The following is a 15,534-nucleotide window of genomic DNA, read 5'->3' as shown; positions in this document are numbered from 1 at the left end:
GTGTGTGTGTGTGTGTGTGTGTGTGTGTGTGTGTGTGTGTGTGTGTGTGTGTGTGTGTGTGTGTGTGTGTGTGTTTTCCTGGTCTGAAATCCTTGGCAGATTGATGCCTTGTGACCTGCAGCCTTTTCTTTGTTGTTAGTCATGAGCTCAGTAAAGCACTTCACTCTCAGTGTGTCACCCTGGGACACACACACACATTCACACTCACACACACAAACAGACGCACACATTCTCTCACACACACACACACACACACACACACACACACACACACACACACACACACACACACACACACACACACACACACACACATACAGCAGCATCGTCCCAGTAACCATTACAAACGTATACATTTAAATGCCTCGGCTCATCTATATTTCATATAATTTACACAATCCATACTTATCCCCCTCCTCTTCTCGGGGCTCTAACTCCGCCCCCTCCATCTCATGAGCATCTGGAGTTATCATAAAATCTATAGCTGTGTGTTAATGAAATCTATCATCATGCAATGTTTACCGTCTGTTCAGCAGAGGCTGGGACTATCAGGGTGTGTCTGGGGAGCAATGCACTGTGTGTGTGTGTGTGTGTGTGTGTGTGTGTGTGTGTGTGCAGGAGCCTCCATCACTGCTGCCTCAGAGCGACAGCGCCATCTGCTGGTCACAGATATATCACATCACACCCCTTACAGCCTCCTCTTTAACCTGAAGACAGCAGAGAGGCTGATACTGCCTTCAGTTTGATAGGTGTTGAGTACAGGTGTGTCAGTGGAAACATCAACTGATAAATGAAGACACAAACTTCTCTATATGAGCGTTTACTTCACAGATGTTCACTTATCTGTTTTGTTCACCACGTGTTGTTTGAAGTCACTTTGAGATGAAGAGAGGAAGCTGCATCTCACACAGATGTGGTCTATTCTTTTGCTGTTTTTTTTTAGGGTCACTGAGAACGTCCGCTGTGCCCTTTGACCTCTGCAGATTGTCCTTCAGAGGGCGATAAGCAGACGGTCGTCACTGAGACTAAACTCTTGTGTCTTAACATCGTCCTCAGGGTGTTATTGGAGCTTCATGGTGGTTTTCTTAGGAGCTGATGACAATAAATAGACACTAACACGTTGTCACACGTGCCCTCAGGCTCAGTTCAGACACCACAGAAGAAGAAAAATCACACTGGACACAGTGCTGATAGGACGCCTTGTTAATGTCTTGTCTGATCAGATTAAACCACAGTGATGAACCTGGGAGGGAGCTAATGCATCGTGGGAAATAAAGTTGATGTTGCTGTTATGAGACCTTCTGTGGCCGTTATTGTTTCCTGTTGATCTCATTATTTGTTTTGTTGTGAAGCAGCAGATAGGGAAGCTGTTGCTGTGGCAACAAGCGACCGTCCTGTCAGACCAATGAGAGATGACGACGCGGCTTTAACTCTACACACTAGACTATTACTGTCGGACAATATGCACGCTGTGTGTGAGGTCGTTTTATTGAAATCTCTTTACAAACATTCAATCGTTCATCAGCAACAAGTTGCGTGCCGCAGACGGATTGTGCACAAAAATACGAAGTACAAAAAAGTGACTTAACATTCATTAAATGTTTCTCAAAATATGTTACATCAATATATTATCAGAATATGAAAAATCGGCACAAAAAAGAAAAACTGAGGCGGGATTCAACAAAAGTGAGGGAGAGAGATAAAGGACAGGAAGAGGAGGAAAAAGAGAAAGTTATGGAAACATAGGAGAGTAGACACTGAAGGAAGGAACAAAAGGACAGAGGAGACAAGAGGGCAGGAAAGGTGACAGGCAGGATGCAAAAAAAAAAAAAACTGCACCGAAGAAGACGTTAGAAAAAAAGAGGGGTTCTGTCTTCTGACCAGTGTGAGCTATCGAGAGGTGTTTGGTGAGCGGTGAACAGTCTGTGATTTAACGGATGAGTAATCAGACTCTCGAGAGGTGACAGTGATGTGGAGGAGAAAGAGCTGACCCCGGTCACCAGGTGATTTGTCTTGTCGCTTTCTGGGTGAGAAGAGAGAGGGAGAAAAGATTAAGAAAAAATAAAAACAGAAGAAAAAAAAATGTTTTGAGCTCTGCTGAATCTCTCTCCTCTCTGTGAACATCTGGGTGTCTGCAGCAGGAGGTCACTGCTATCTCTCCCTGACACATGTTCGTTTAATGTCACAACCTCCCTCGCTCTCTCTCTCTCTCTCTCTCTCTCTCTCTCTCGCCCTTTTCCTTAACATGTGAATTCCCCTCGTCCCCCCTCATGTCCTCTCTCTATCTCCCACCTTCAGCTCGTCTCTCTCTCTCTGCTCCTCCTCTCACACACCTTCCATGTTTATATTTCCCTCTCAGTCTTATCTCTTCCCCCTCTCCTCACTCTAACTCTGAACATTATAAACTCTGTGGACGCTCGATGAAAAAGCAAAGCTATGTAAACATTAGTCTGACAGGCGGAGGTGTACTCAGAACATGAGCAGTCTTTATCAGCACTACACGTGCAGAGCTGCCTCCAGTCCTCTGCAGCGATGCATCGGGATCTGTCTGCAATAGTTAGAATGCAGACTCTATGCCAATCATGAACAATGAAAGTTTAACATTTTCAAGGCCTCAAAATATTCTTTCAATATCCAGAATCAGAAGTAACTTTCAGGCGGTTCCTGAGATGATCACGTTTAGAGATGATCCTGAATAAACATCTGGATAATCACTGTATCAGATTCAAACACCACAGATTGTTCTTCATCTCAAACATACAAGCCCCCCCACACCAAACCTTCAAGATGATTCTACACCAACCTTCAGTATTGTTACATTTTCGAAAAAAAACAACTGAGGACAAATGTTTTGAGACCTTTGGTCCTGTTATGTTCCTCCTTTAAAAGATTCTCCGGGAGTATTCACTAACAGACTTGGAAAGGTGAAGACCACAAGCTTTTATCTAAAGATTTATATACCATGAATTATCATACACACTTACTATGTTACTGTTTTTCATAACTCTGTTTCTGTTTTTGTTTCTGGTGTTTTGTGTTTTAGTTTATATAAAATATGCAGGTTTGTGTTTGTGCAAGAATGTTTTCATGAACTGAAACTTTGAAGGTGACATATTCTCCTCCTCTTCAGTGTAAATAAGTCTCAGAGCTCCTCAAAACATGTGTGTGAAGTTTCTTGTTCTAAATCCACTCTGATCCTGTATTTGATCATGTCTATAAACCCCTCTATTTCAGCCCTGCTCAGAACAGGCTGTTTCTGTGTCTGTAACTTTAAATATGTAAATGAGCTGTGTTTGACCATGCCCCCTCTCTGGAAGGGCTTTGGGTGTACTCGGTCTTTCTCGCTCCATGTCCTATTGTGTACGGTGAGAAGGCAGACTCAGAGGGCAGAACAAACACCTAGCTGTGGGAGTGTCACCCACCTGGGGGAGGGGCTACTGCCCTTTGTGATGTCATGAAGGGAAAATCTCCAAACGGCCTGTTTGAGCACACATTTTCTGAAAAGTGGAGCAGGCAAAAGACGGAGAGGATGGAGTTTTCTCATCATTGGGGGGTTTGTAGACGGACTAAAGACACATATTAGAGTTAGAGAAACATGATGAAGAGGATTTTATATAATATGTGACCTTAAATGATACTTGTTGTTTTATTGGGGTGGGAGTGGGAGTGGACAAGTATGGACATGGACAGTGTGCTGTCTACTGTTCTTCTACATGTTTACCTAAAGGTGCTTGATAATATAGACATCATGGAAATAAAGAGATGCGGGGAAAAAAGATACAAGTTTGACAAATAAAATCTAAAAGGAAAAGTTTGAAGAAGTTAATCGGTAAGAAATCCCCCTCCAGCCCCAAATCTAGCACAAACCTCAGTGGGCCGCCTCTAAACCAGCTTTTATTAGTGTGAGGCTTCAACATGCTGGACCTGCTCCTCCTATAGGTATGAAGAATTGATTCTTGGGTAATAAAAAAGCTAAAACAGATATATGCTGGTGATTTCTTGCCCAGCTAACTTTACATTAATGAGCACTTTAACCATCACATGAATATTAAATTGCATTACTTTGCCTATAGATCTCCTTTATATTACACACTGGACCTTTAACTGAAGGAATACCTTCCCAGAGGTCTTTAGTGTCACCTTTAATATCAGCCTGACGTCCTTTTAATGAACGTGAACTGTCCTCATTCTTCATTACTTAAACTACCAGGATTTCACTCGTAGAGGTCAACAGTCTGACTCCACCATATGAAAACTCACAAACACTCAGTGTGGTCTGTAAAGTATTTCTTGTTAAAGTCTTTATATGTGATTTTTCACACTTAAATATAATATAAATCAAGTATCTCCTCTGAAAATAACTCTGTGAGTCATGACTGTCTACAATGGGTGTAACACCCGAGTCCCACTGTCTGTGATGTTTTCAGAGTTTTCAGAGTCCTATCTTCAGTTTGTTTACATCGCCTGGACGGCCAGCTGACTCCTCCCCTCGTGTATAAAAGTTGTTTAATTGAGGGACTAGAGAAAAGAAGAATAACATACTGTACTCACTGCTTAACTGTGTTTCTAGATCACGCTCATTTCAGGTAAATTTACATGCAGTGTGAAGATACCAGCATAATAAAGATCACTAGCATTAGCATGCTAACACAACAATGCAGCGGGAGTTGTTTTGGTTTCATGCTGGTGCTCAAGGGCGACATCTGCTGGATCAAAAAATCATTTATAAAGCCTTTAAAGAGTTGGATCAGCAGTGAAATCAGTGAAACTGTTCAAAGTAAATAGTAACATGAATCGTCCGTTGTATTGATATTTCATGCTGATAGATTATGATCAAAGGTTACTCTGGAGGATTGAAGTGTGACCTCAATCATGATTTTAAATACTGAAAATATGAGATGCTTTCTGTGAGTTTATCACTAAAGGAATGGAGTTGCAGTGTGGATGATTCAGTCTGATGATGAATTTATATGAACATGAAGGATTTAATGCAAACCAGACGCCAAGCCTACTCTTTCATATAGGCTGATCTTATTGTGGTTTTGTATGATATGTATCTGACTTGTCTTGTAAAGATGCTCTTTTGAATCTTATCCCTGATGTATACTTAACAGTGAGCTGCTTATATTTCATGTGGACTCTGCACTTTATGTTGATGAAAGCTGCTGTGAGCCTCAGTCAATGATCTTGGTTGTTTCTCTGCTGTATCTAGTGCCTCTTGCATTTTGCATTCTGCTTTTTCACCATGTGTACTTTTGTCCTTTTTGTTTTTTTTCTGTCTTGTTCTGTTGCCCTTTTTCTGTCTTGCCGCAAAACCAATCGCCCTTCGGGGACAACATACTATGCCACATACTATACAGCACATAGTATGTACCACTTACTGTATACTGCACTTTTTCCATGAAGGTGGATTTGATCTTTACAGAGAGGCACTGTGAGCTCTTTACATGACGCTAATATTCAAATAGAAGCAGACTCTTTGTATGAGGCGGGTTAAACGAATGACACAGTCATAATAACATGCTGACTGCCCTGCTGCTTACACACACACACACACACACACACACACACACAGAGTCCTGTAGCTGTCATGCCGTCTGTGGCTGCCTGATTAGTGAGTGTGTGTCACGGCTGAGCTGTGACTGATCGCTCACTGACAAGCGGCCCATTTAACCGCTGCCCTCGTCTGTTTTGATTTCATGAAGAAAGACACACACACACACACACACACACACACACACACACACACACACACACACACACACACACACACACACACACACGCACACAGATACACCGGTGTGTGTAATTTGTCTGGCAGCTGGTCAGAAACGCTCTACTCTCTCTCTCTCTCTCTCTCTCTCTCTCTCTCTCTCTCTCTCTCTCTCTCTCTCTCGACAAACAGGAGCAACAAGCCAGAGAGGAGAAAAAGACGCTTTAAGCTCAACCTGTGTGTGTGTGTGTGTGTGTGTGTGTGTGTGTGTGTGTGTGTGTGTGTGTGTGTGTGTGTGTGTGTAGCTGCATGATAGACACAGTGATGTATCATGTCCCCTGTCTATCACAGACACAGAACAAATCTAATTCTGTGGGTTGATGGACTTTGAAAGCAGCCTGATTTAAGATGTAAAAACACGAGGATTGAAAAGTCTCATGTTTCTTGAAGTGGATCAAATCAAACCCACCTGGTTCTGACCCCCCCCTCAGAGGCTCAGGCAGACCCTCAGCTCCTCCAGCGTCAGGCCTCGGTCTCCGTCTCGGTCGCAGTACTGAGAGAACTTCTTGGCGCACCGTCGCGGCTTCAGCCTTCGTCGCAGGAACTGACGGAGAGGTCGAGCCTCGCGTTCACTCAGCACCCCGCTGGAGTCCAGATCCAGATGACTGAAATGCCACCGCAGGGCCTCCTCTGGTCTGGAGTACTGTCCTGTCCCCGGAGCAGCAGGAGACACAATGTCCTGAGTCCAGGAGGAGGAGGAGGGAGTGGTAGCGACGGGAGTGTTGAAGGATGAAGAGCTGTTTGAGGCTCTGTTGGAAAGAGACGAGAGGAAGAGATTTGGGTGTTTAGAGATAGATAGAGAGATAGATGGATGATAGATAGATAGATAGATAGATAGATAGATAGATAGATAGATAGATAGATAGATAGATAGATAGATGATATATAGATAGATAGATAGATGATAGATAGATAGATAGATAGATAGATAGATAGATGGATAGATAGATAGATAGATAGATAGATAGATAGATAGATAGATAGATAGATAGATACTTTATTGATCCCGAGGGAAATTCAAATCATCCAGTAGCAGGTTACAAAGACATGACATGAAACATTTGTTACAAATTAACCATAAAACAGACGCCCCCCTCACATACATATATATTAACCTGAAAAAAGATTTAAAGAATACCTCTAGATGAATCAAACTTAAACTGTGCAATTAAAAATAGATTTATACAAGAAATGTACATAACCCGTGCAGGGATAAAAATGTATGAGACATTTAAACAAGAAGCTATAAACAGTTGAGGGAAGAAAATCTGTAATTAGACCTGAATATAAAAAATAAAAAAGTGTTGACCTTCTGAAGTTGTGAATAGATAGAAATAGACTTTGGTTTTATTTTGTAAAAAAACAAAAAACAATTGTATGATATTGAGGAAACAGATCAAAAGTGCAGAGATATATTAAGTTGCAGGAATGTTTTGAAATGTTTAAACAGATGCTTTTATCAGGAATCAAACAGACTGTAAAAAAACATGGACGTAGTCTCAGTGAGGTCATCCATTCGTTACTGAAGCAGACTTTTCAAGTGATTCTGGAGATGCTATCTCAGGCCCTTCGAGCCCTGAAGCCTCCTACTGTCACAAACAGAAACAACAGCTACAAAAGTGTTTCCTGCTTGCTGTCATATCAGTCATGCCCTGAACTCCAATCCTTCATAAAATCAAAAAAGTTTGAGTTATAAAGGATTTCAACCCCCCCTAAGGTTTGTTGCTGCTAAAGACATGAACTATTCAGAGTTAAATCTTTTCGTGTGACCAGATGTAAACATGTTTATTTATAGATAGTGGGTTTTATATGGGTTGTGAATGTGAATTGGAGGGCTTCAATTTTCTACACCAGGGGGTATTTACCTTAGAACGAGAAAGCTCCAGTGTAACAGAAATGAATCAAACACTACAAACTGTTTCTACCTCTGTTTACATCTGGTGTGGTTGAATAAATCACTGACTAAACTAATCTTGAATGGTCAACTAATTTGAGTAATATTCTTTAAGGAACTTTTCAAGTGTAGAAATCTTCAAAGAAAATCGACCACAGCTTTATTTTCAAGAGATGAGTGCTGACGGGGGGAATTGATGTGATGTATGTGACGATGAAACTAAATATAAAAAAGATTTATTGCTTTATGATAATAGGCTGCGATATATTACTACCAAGATTCCCTTCTTAGTAGTCCTGAAAATGTTAAATCTAAAATATTTAAAGGAAGTTTGAAATCGAGTAAAAGTCATTAATACTCTTTTTTTAAAAGCTGGAACACAGCATGTACTAACTTCTAGTCAAGTTAAAGCACAAGTACTTGTATTGAAAAGTTTTATAACCTCTGTGGATCTTTCACAGACTTGATCAAACCTGAACGTCAGTATTTTATGTCAGCAGCTTCAGTGAGAATAATGTTTACAGCAGAGCGCTGACGTCGACAGGACACGCTGTCATCACTTCTCTGTTACTCCTGATAAAGTCTTTCTGAGTGTTTCACACCTTCACTAAATGCATCAACACCTCTATTCCCACACAGCTCAATAAATATCAAACTGCAGGAGGACATGACAGCGTGCGGAAAAACTGAATTACCGAGGAGGCTCCGGGATTCCTTATCGACTTCAAGTTTCTTTATCAGAGCAAAATCACAAACAAACCTGGAGCTGATCGAACAGCAAGACGATGATGGATGTTAAACCTGTACGCCGTGTGTGTGTGTGTGTGTGTGTGTGTGTGTGTGTGTGTGTGTGTGTGTGTGTGTGTGTGTGTGTGTGTGTGTGTGTGTGTGTGTGTGTTAGAGAGAGATGTTGCAGTGGTTTTCTCGGAATAACAAGTCTGCTGAATATGTTGGGAGTTGTTGAGAGGGCGGGAAAGTGAGATAAATGCACAAAAAAGAGGAGGAGACACAGATTACATCAAATGAGAAGAGGGAGAAGAGGAAGAAGATGTGAAGACGAAGCAGAGACCTGAAAAACCTGCATGTTGAAATGAGAGAGTAACAGATGGAGGGAAGGAGGTAAATACTTCAGATTTGAATCACTGATTGGCAGAGAAACAGACGGAGTCGGTCTGCTCAGGTTTTTGACAGTTTCCATTAGTTTGTCTGATTCTGGATCAGCTCGGCGTTCACTGAAGCGTGAAATTGGTTTTCATTTGGCTGTCTGAGCAGCTCCTTAGAGGCTGAAGCAAACATGAGGACGGTTCTGCATCCATAGACGGGTGGCAGGTTGCAGACTAAGCAAGGTAGATTTAATAAGGAGATTTAACATGGCTTGTGTCATTAAAGGCTTTCTATGTGATTTTTCACACTTAAATAGAAATCAAGTCTATCCTCTGAAAATAACTCTGTGAGTCATGACTGTCTACAATGGGTGTAACACCCGAGTCCCACTGTCTGTGATGTTTTCAGAGTTTTCAGAGTCCTATCTTCACTTTGTTTACATCGCCCGGACGGCCGGCTGACTCCTCCCCTCACGTATAAAAGTTGTTTAATTGAGGGACTAGAGAAAAGAAGAATAACATACTGTACTCACTGCTTAACTGTGTTTCTAGATCACGCTCATTTCAGGTAAATTTACATGCAGTGTGAAGATACCAGCATAATAAAGATCGCTAGCATTAGCATGCTAACACAACAATGCAGCGCCAGTTGTTTTGGTTTCATGCTGGTGCTCAAGGGCGACATCTGCTGGATCAAAACATCACATATAAAGCCTTTAAGCCTGTTGGCTTCTGGGATGTTGTGCTAGTAGATTTAAGGTTTGATGTGCCTTACTGTTTTTTACAGTATGACATGTCCTATGACGATGGCACATGTACAGGGAGAAACCCCTAGGTCATGCATTCACTCATCAAACAGCTGCTGTGTGGATAAAACCAATCATCACATCACGAGCAGTCACTAATTAAATGCAAACCGTCGTTGTGTCTGAGGTCTTTTTCTTTTCTCATGCAGAAATTCCTCATTAATAAACTCTGAATAGTTTAATCAGTTGATTGTAAACGGGGGGGGGGGGGCAAGAACTGACCTGTTTGGACTCAGACTTCCAGCATGCACTGCTTCCAGCTGCAGAGCTCTGACCAGACTCTGCAGGAACTGCTTCTTACGAGCTCCAGGACATCCTGCAGGAGCAAAGAAGAGACTGTAACCATAGCGATAGGTCGCTCCATAAGGCGGCAGTCAGACCCTGCAGTGAGAGAGTGACCTCCCTCCTGTTTGATGTGTGCAGCCCAGTCTTCATAACCTCCATTAAATCCTTCATTTTATCCATCTACCTATCTCAGTAAACAAACATTCATGAGGTTTTTTTTTTAACCAAATTTCTGATCATTCAGTTTCTAGAAAAGAAACTCATATTTACCTGGCAGAGGTTTCTCCCTGATCCTCCTTTCTGTTGAAGTCTCCTCTGCCCCAGTGCAGTCTGGGATACGATTCCTGCAAAAAGAAGAGTTAAACTTTAAATCTCAAACATGCATCACAGCTTTTAAATCTTTATTTTATGAAAGGCCAGCTGCTGAAGTTAATCAAAGTAAAAACACATCAAGAAAATAAAATACTGTAAAATTAAACACTGTATCTCAAATGATCTTGTATTGTGTTATTAAAAGACTCTTCTAAACCCCGTTCAAAAGATAAATATTAAAAACTGCCAACTAAAAGAGTTGCTCTCCTGATAAATAATGAAATCAAACACTTTCTAATTAACTACAACCCGAGCTGGCGTTTACACCGCCTGTCAGCAGTGAAGATAAAAAAACATGATTTGGCCTGGGGGACTTCTCCTCACACCAGTGGAGCACAGAAATCCTTCACATGAAAACATCCAACAGTTTCCTCTCAGGAGTTTGTTCAGCTGAGCATCGACTCGCTGATAAAAAAAAAAAAAAAAAAAAAACCTCCTGAGAACAAAAACCGGCCGACCGCAATTTACTCTGATTTGTTCTCTGTGTTTCCTCAAAGGGAAACCACTCGGGAACGTGGGATAGTAATTGGTGTAAAATTGGATGATCAGGATGAAATGCCTCTGTGCGTCTATAGTATCTGTGCCTTTAAAAACCTCTGTGATCTAATGAGGAGAGTGAAGGGAATCAAGGAAGGAGAAAGAAATCAAAGAATCACAAGATGACAGATTGTGAGGAAAGGAGAAAAGGAAAGTAATTGATTGGTTGATTGATGACCTTGCAGAGGTTCCCGGCAGCGGCCTGCCGCTGTCCACCCTCACACACCAGCAGTAGCCTGTGGCTGCATGACACTGCGCCGGGCTGTAGCGTCCGTCTGCAGTGCATTCTGGGATGAAGCGCTCTTCGTCCTGCCAGACTGAACGCACCTGAGAGAGCAACGCCTCCCGCTCGCGCTCACACGTCTGAGGACTGTCTGCACATGTTCAAACACAAACACACACACACACACACACACACACACACACAGAGCACTTACTATGACTTCACTAAGAAACATTTATATTATTATATTATATATTATTATCATTTAAATATCTTTTTTGAAGATTTATTTTTTGTGTCTTTAACGGAGAGATAGGACAGTGGATAGAGCTGGAAATCAGGGAGAGAGAGACGAGGGAATGACATGCAGGAAAGGTGCCACAGGTGGGATTTGAACCCAGGCCGCCCGCTTGGAGGACCACAGCCTCTACACATGGGGCGTGCACACTAACCACTCCCCCCCAGCGCCCCCATATATATTATTTTTATTAATTTACCAAGACAAAACAACAACATCTCAGAACACTTTAACAAAATATTTGCATTGTCTAATGGGGGCTGTGTGGTGGGCGGGTGTTGTTGGCGTTGTCACTGCTTGGCTGTCTCTCGTGGTCGGACCTGAGGATGCATTGATGTGGTGAGTTGTTAGGCTCGTCTGCGGGGCGGCACACAAATCTCATGCTTATATCAAATAGCATTTTTTTGCCTGATTAAATTTTGTGTTTATTATTTGTCAATTTGAGTTGCACTCCAAACTTTGCACATCAGTCCTTCCCCTCACTCACACAGCAGGTGCCCTGACTCTCTTACCTGTGGGTCGTCGGGCCGAGCGGTTAGATTTGGAGTCAGAGTTCATCAGGATGGTGACCCAGAACGGAGGAGCTGTCAGCTCTGCACGGGAAAACAAAGAAAGAAAACAAATAGACATTAGTTTCTAGCTTGTAAATATATGTTGGAATAATGACTTCTCTGGGTTTGTTTATCAACACTGTGTTCACACTGACGGGACGGTGCTTCCTTCAGTTTGTTTATGTGTCACTCAGGCGCTGAAACATGTCTCATACATGTTTTTTTTCCAGGTGAACCCCTCCCTCTCTCATCATCAGCCCTGCCACCGTATGAGGGAGTAGACAACCCCGCCCACACTGCAGGAGTTCAACTAATGAAGAACCAGTAGACTCAAACATATAACCACTGAATTAACTCTGAGATACATACAGTCTCTTGAAATTGGTGGCAGAATCTTGTTTTCAGACATTTATCAGAGCTTGTCTGCTGCTCTCCGTCTCACAGTCACTTGTTGGAGAAACAGGGGAGAGGTGAGGAAAACAGTATGTAGGCAGGAGGGAGGGAGGAGATGAGGTATGAAGGAGAGGAGTCCAAAGAGAGCTTTTGTTTTGCTTTGAAAGTTGCACACAGTAGAAGGCATTTTAGAGATAACCCAGGTGTAATATTTGGATTGATTCTGCTGTAAAAGTTATATTCAGCTCATACCTGCGATAGATTCTTTTTTGGGGGGATGTTTGGGGTTCATACATAAGGTTTAAACTGTACAGAAACATGAAGAATAAAAACTTGTGAGATACATTTAAAGCAGGGAATATGTTTAGTATGGATCTATAACTTGTTCAGGAAGTCTGTCTGACTGAAGACATAAACCCACAGATACTTATTCTGCTCTGATAAATCAGTGACGCTTCATTACAGCATGGATCTCTGTTAAAACAAATGAGTTGTATTCAGTGGTGGTACAGAGATCTGTGCATAAGTACTAAAGCACATGGGAGTCATGGTAACCGTTTTGTGACTTTGATTTGCACAACAAAGAATTCTTTCTGGAGAAAGTTCAGTGGTTCACCTGCAGACTTTCTGGGAACTGAAGTTGGCTCGGGTTCATCGCCGTCATCTGGAACATAAAAGAAAAAAGTGTGTGAGAGTGAGAATACAATGAGAGCGTGAAGTGTGTGAAGACTCAGAGGAGAAAAGAGTGAAAATGAAACGGAGAGACATTTTTTGAGGTCTTGGCATTCGGAGCCGTGTGAGAATGTTTCGAGGTTCAGCAGGTGTGTCTGGCTCAGAGACAAACTGTGCCGTGCCAGGAAAGCAAGAAAGGAAGAAAAACTGAGAAAAGCAGAAACTCACTTTTCAGTGAATGTAAAGAACGAGTGCATAGAGGCAGATTTAGAGAGTGTGAGGAGTCAGATGTCTTTGTCACCTTTTATCGGAGCTGAAGCTGCATCCACGCTCTGAGCTAACGTGGTCAAGTGATCTGTTTGAGATAACACATAAACACAGAACAGCTGTTTGGAGGACACACACTACACAAACACAACATTAAAAAAACACACCTTCATGCAGATTTAAGTGTTTTTAACAAAACTTTGGCTTCATATATTTGTTTCAGTTTTCCAGACAGACACACTGAGCTGGTGAGACTCCCTCTGGATGAATGACTTTGAGATTCTCTACTTTACATTTATTTATTTTCAGTTCAGTTAAAAGACAAACTGAGACAAACTAAATGTGATATAAAGAAGGGAAAGTAATGACCCATCCTGCTAACAGCTCACTTCTACATTTACTGTAAAGGTTTACTGTGATACAGAGAGATTTTTTTGCGAGGCAGCACAGACAGATAAGTGACTCACTGAAAACAGTTAGCAGGTCTTTGCCGAACTATTAAACACAATTTGGTTTTAAAGCAATTCAATTTCAGTTATCTTAATGATCAAAAGAATTTCAAAAATGACTAGAGCTTAAAATAACGACATATCTTAAGACCAAAAGCTGCCTGGAACAAAATCTTGCACACATTTCTTGGCAATGCACGGTGAAGGGATGACTCTCTCTACTCTGTCTCCTATTGGCTAGCATGCAAGTCTTATGTCATTGTTAGTAATAGAGGTCGTTTATCCTCCGCTGGACGGGGAAAAATGAAGAGTATTCACTTCTTCAGGCACCACTACACCACTGGGTTTGACTGCAGCTTTTGGTAATTAAAAATAAGAAAATCTCGCCAATTCTGCACGCCAAAGACTTCTATTTGTGTCGCTGCGGAATCAAAAACAAGTATGGATATTATTTGATTTCGCAAGTTCCCCTCCAACTCAAAGATTTAGGAGCTTCATTTTAGACAGCGCTCTCTCTGTAGGGATTGTGTTTCTAACTCCAGTTCATCAGGCAGTCAAAGAATCAATATTAATGTCTCATCTATGTGTTTAAATAAATATCTGAACATGAATATTGAGTATGTCTGACCGGTGCAGTTGGGGATCACATGGAGGACTGAGGTCCCGCTCACAGGCTTGCCGTCGGCCGTGGAGCACCAGCAGTACCCGGTCTGGTTGTGACACTGAACAGGCAGGAAGTGGCCGTCAGGGTGGCACTCTGGAATAAAGATGGCGGCTGCTGGGCTAACGTGACGGCCGCCGCTGCGGGAGCTGGCCTCCAGAGCCTGGACCCGGGCCAGCTGGCATTTGGTCTGACCCGAGTCTAAAAGGAAAGGGAAGTCCAGACATCAGTACCCTACAAGATATCAGAGACAGCTACTTTTTACAGCATCTGAAAGAAAATGAAAATGTCCCTAAACGTAGAGAACAACACAGGAAACGTAATAATGATGACTCTATGACAAGATGGTGATGATGCATGAGTACAGGTGTGTGTACCTGAGCAGTGTGTGCGTGGAGCGAGGCGGAGCTGTGTGTTGATGCACTGAGCTCTCTGGAAGGAGCACAGAGATTTATACAGCCTGCCGTTGCTCCCACACACAGCTCTGTGGCGCCCCCTGTGGCAGTCCAGGACACAACCCCGAGGCCACATGTTCTCTGTGATGAGGAAGGGCTGCAAACACACACACACACACACACACACACACACACACACACACACACACACACACACACACACACACACACACACACACACACACACACACACACACACACACACACACACACACACACACACACACACACACACACAAACATCCAATGTTTACACCTTTTTTCTTAAAAGTTATATGTTAATGGATCCTCAGTTAAACAATATACATACTGCATCCTGCTATTTATGCACCATCACTCCCCTGCAGCAGATCCAATACGCATCAGCTCAACTGGTATTCAACCTACCCAGAACAGCACATGTCACTCCACTGGTCTGGCTCTCAGTTACTGCTCGCATCAGATTTAAAACTCTGCTGCTCGCTTACAAAACAACAACAAAAACGTCTGCTCCTTACTTTAACTCTCTGATCCAGGTCTACACTCCTCCCCCCCCCCCCCGCTACGCTCTGCCAATGAAAGGCGTCAGATCAAACCTTCACAGTAGGGCCCCAAGTCTCCAACTAGCCTCTGTCGAACTTGTTGAACTTCCAAACTCCATGTGATCTGCAGAGTCCCTCTGCACCTTTAAGTAAAAACTAAAGACCCAGCTCTTTATGAACACTTACGCACTTGATACTATTGATGATGATGATGATGATATTCAGGATGGTTTTGATGCTGATTAGAACTCTAAAGATCAGCTGTTGATGTTGT

General features: G+C 42.4%; 1 protein-coding gene across 1 annotated transcript; it reads right to left on the bottom strand.

Moving 5' to 3' along the window:
- LOC110005536 (SPARC-related modular calcium-binding protein 1-like) lies at positions 1–14,891 on the bottom strand. The gene is made up of 10 exons (XM_065960730.1): positions 14,662–14,891; positions 14,252–14,485; positions 13,209–13,262; positions 12,852–12,899; positions 11,804–11,884; positions 10,949–11,144; positions 10,132–10,205; positions 9,799–9,892; positions 6,183–6,522; positions 1–2,023 (listed from the first exon to the last, which is right to left on the bottom strand). Exons 1-9 carry the CDS (start codon positions 14,813–14,815, stop codon positions 6,201–6,203), a joined length of 1,257 nt encoding a protein of 418 aa, XP_065816802.1. The 5' UTR covers positions 14,816–14,891; the 3' UTR covers positions 1–2,023; positions 6,183–6,200.
- Between the last annotated feature and the right edge of the window lie 643 nt (positions 14,892–15,534).

Source organism: Labrus bergylta, chromosome 11 (genome assembly GCF_963930695.1).
Source record: "Labrus bergylta chromosome 11, fLabBer1.1, whole genome shotgun sequence".
NCBI lineage: Eukaryota > Metazoa > Chordata > Actinopteri > Labriformes > Labridae > Labrus > Labrus bergylta.
The sequence above is the reverse complement of the archived record's forward strand: the minus strand, read 5'-3'. Positions and strand labels throughout refer to the sequence as shown.

Bases quoted from the DNA above. Each gene is read 5' to 3' on its own strand.
- LOC110005536 (XM_065960730.1), bottom strand. From the start codon at position 14,815: ATGTGGCCTCGGGGTTGTGTCCTGGACTGCCACAGGGGGCGCCACAGA. The intron at 12,900-13,208 runs GTGACAAAGACA...TTTATGTTCCAG, and splicing joins AGCTTCAGCTCCGATAAAAG to ATGACGGCGATGAACCCGAG. The intron at 11,885-12,851 runs GTGAACCACTGA...TTTCCCGTGCAG, and splicing joins AGTTCCCAGAAAGTCTGCAG to AGCTGACAGCTCCTCCGTTC.